The following is a 1,091-nucleotide window of genomic DNA, read 5'->3' as shown; positions in this document are numbered from 1 at the left end:
ATTACCTATCATTGGGAGTGTTCCTCTGTGTTTGTGGCACCACAGAACCCGGTTAAAAAATGTATGTGTGGTTGTGCGTATGTGTGTGTTACTATGTTGACATGTGAGTGTGTGTGTGTGTGTGTGTACAATAAGTAGGCCTATGTGAGTGAGTGTGTGTGTGTGTGTGTGTGTGTGTATGTGTGTATGTGTATAAAGGCCTACGTGATTGTGTGTCAGTGTGTGTACTGTGTATCTTATAGAAGTGTACCTGCGTGAGATAAGTGCATTCCCTTTTGTGGCTAAGAACCAGAGTGTGAACTGTGAAGGTGTGTGTGTGTGTGTGTGAAGGTGTGTGTGTGTGTGTGTGACTAGGGGGGCTCATAGCCTGGTCTGAGCCTCAGGTATATAGATCTCGATGCTGTCTGCGCTCTCGGTGGCCGAGTTCTGCCGCACGGACGCTGCTCGCTTGGCGGCCATCAGCCGCTTGCGCGCGTCTTGCCGCTGCTTCTCGGAGCTCTCCAGGGACCTATCGCGGGCCAAGGGGGGGTGGTGGCCTTTGGGGGGTTTCTTTGGCACGGGAGGGGGGATCCGTTTCTCCTGGACAGGGACGACAAATAGTCAGTTAGCCACCAGGGGGCAGTGGTGAGCGGAGAGAGCGACAGGAGCGCAGACAGCATTCGCACATCGTCACCCTGCTAGCAAGCTAGTGGTTAGCGGGCTAGCGCCACAGACAAGCACATAGAACGCGCGGCGGCGGAATGGTGGACGGCGGTGGTGGCGGCGGTGTGAGGCGAGGGCGGGCCCAGCGAGGACGGCCCCCCCGCGGTGCGTGTGTGGCGTGGTGGTAGATGGAATGACGCCGCCTCTAAACCAGCTCACTGTCGACAGGAACGACATAAGTACAAACAAAACAAAAAAAAACATGGAGAAGCTGTCAGGAAATCAAGGATAAACGATGCACAGTAACAGGGTCACATGACAATACAATCATAACGAATGCAACGTTAATGAGACAAGGGAAACGGCAACGTTCAACTCTTGGGGTGTGTGACGTGTTGCGTAGTTTCAAAGTGTTTGTGTTTAGACGAATTAGACTAATGAATATTGTC

At 52.9% G+C, this 1,091-nt stretch overlaps 1 protein-coding gene across 1 annotated transcript in view; it reads right to left on the bottom strand.

The window, feature by feature from the left end:
• Positions 1 to 360: 360 nt before the first annotated feature.
• Positions 361 to 1,091, bottom strand: part of dlgap1a (discs, large homolog-associated protein 1a) — a gene marked incomplete at both ends in the record, with an annotated part of 45,156 nt that continues 44,425 nt past the window's right edge. The window contains one exon of the mRNA XM_080546514.1: positions 361 to 579. Coding sequence (XP_080402640.1) covers positions 361 to 579 — 219 coding nt within the window. The remainder of the gene's footprint in view (positions 580 to 1,091) is intronic.

The sequence above is a fragment of the Nansenia antarctica genome, assembly GCF_963989245.1.
Source record: "Nansenia antarctica genome assembly, chromosome: 16".
In the NCBI taxonomy this organism is placed as follows: Eukaryota; Metazoa; Chordata; class Actinopteri; order Argentiniformes; family Microstomatidae; genus Nansenia; species Nansenia antarctica.
Note: the sequence above shows the minus strand (reverse complement) of the source record. Positions and strands in the feature narration are given on the sequence as shown.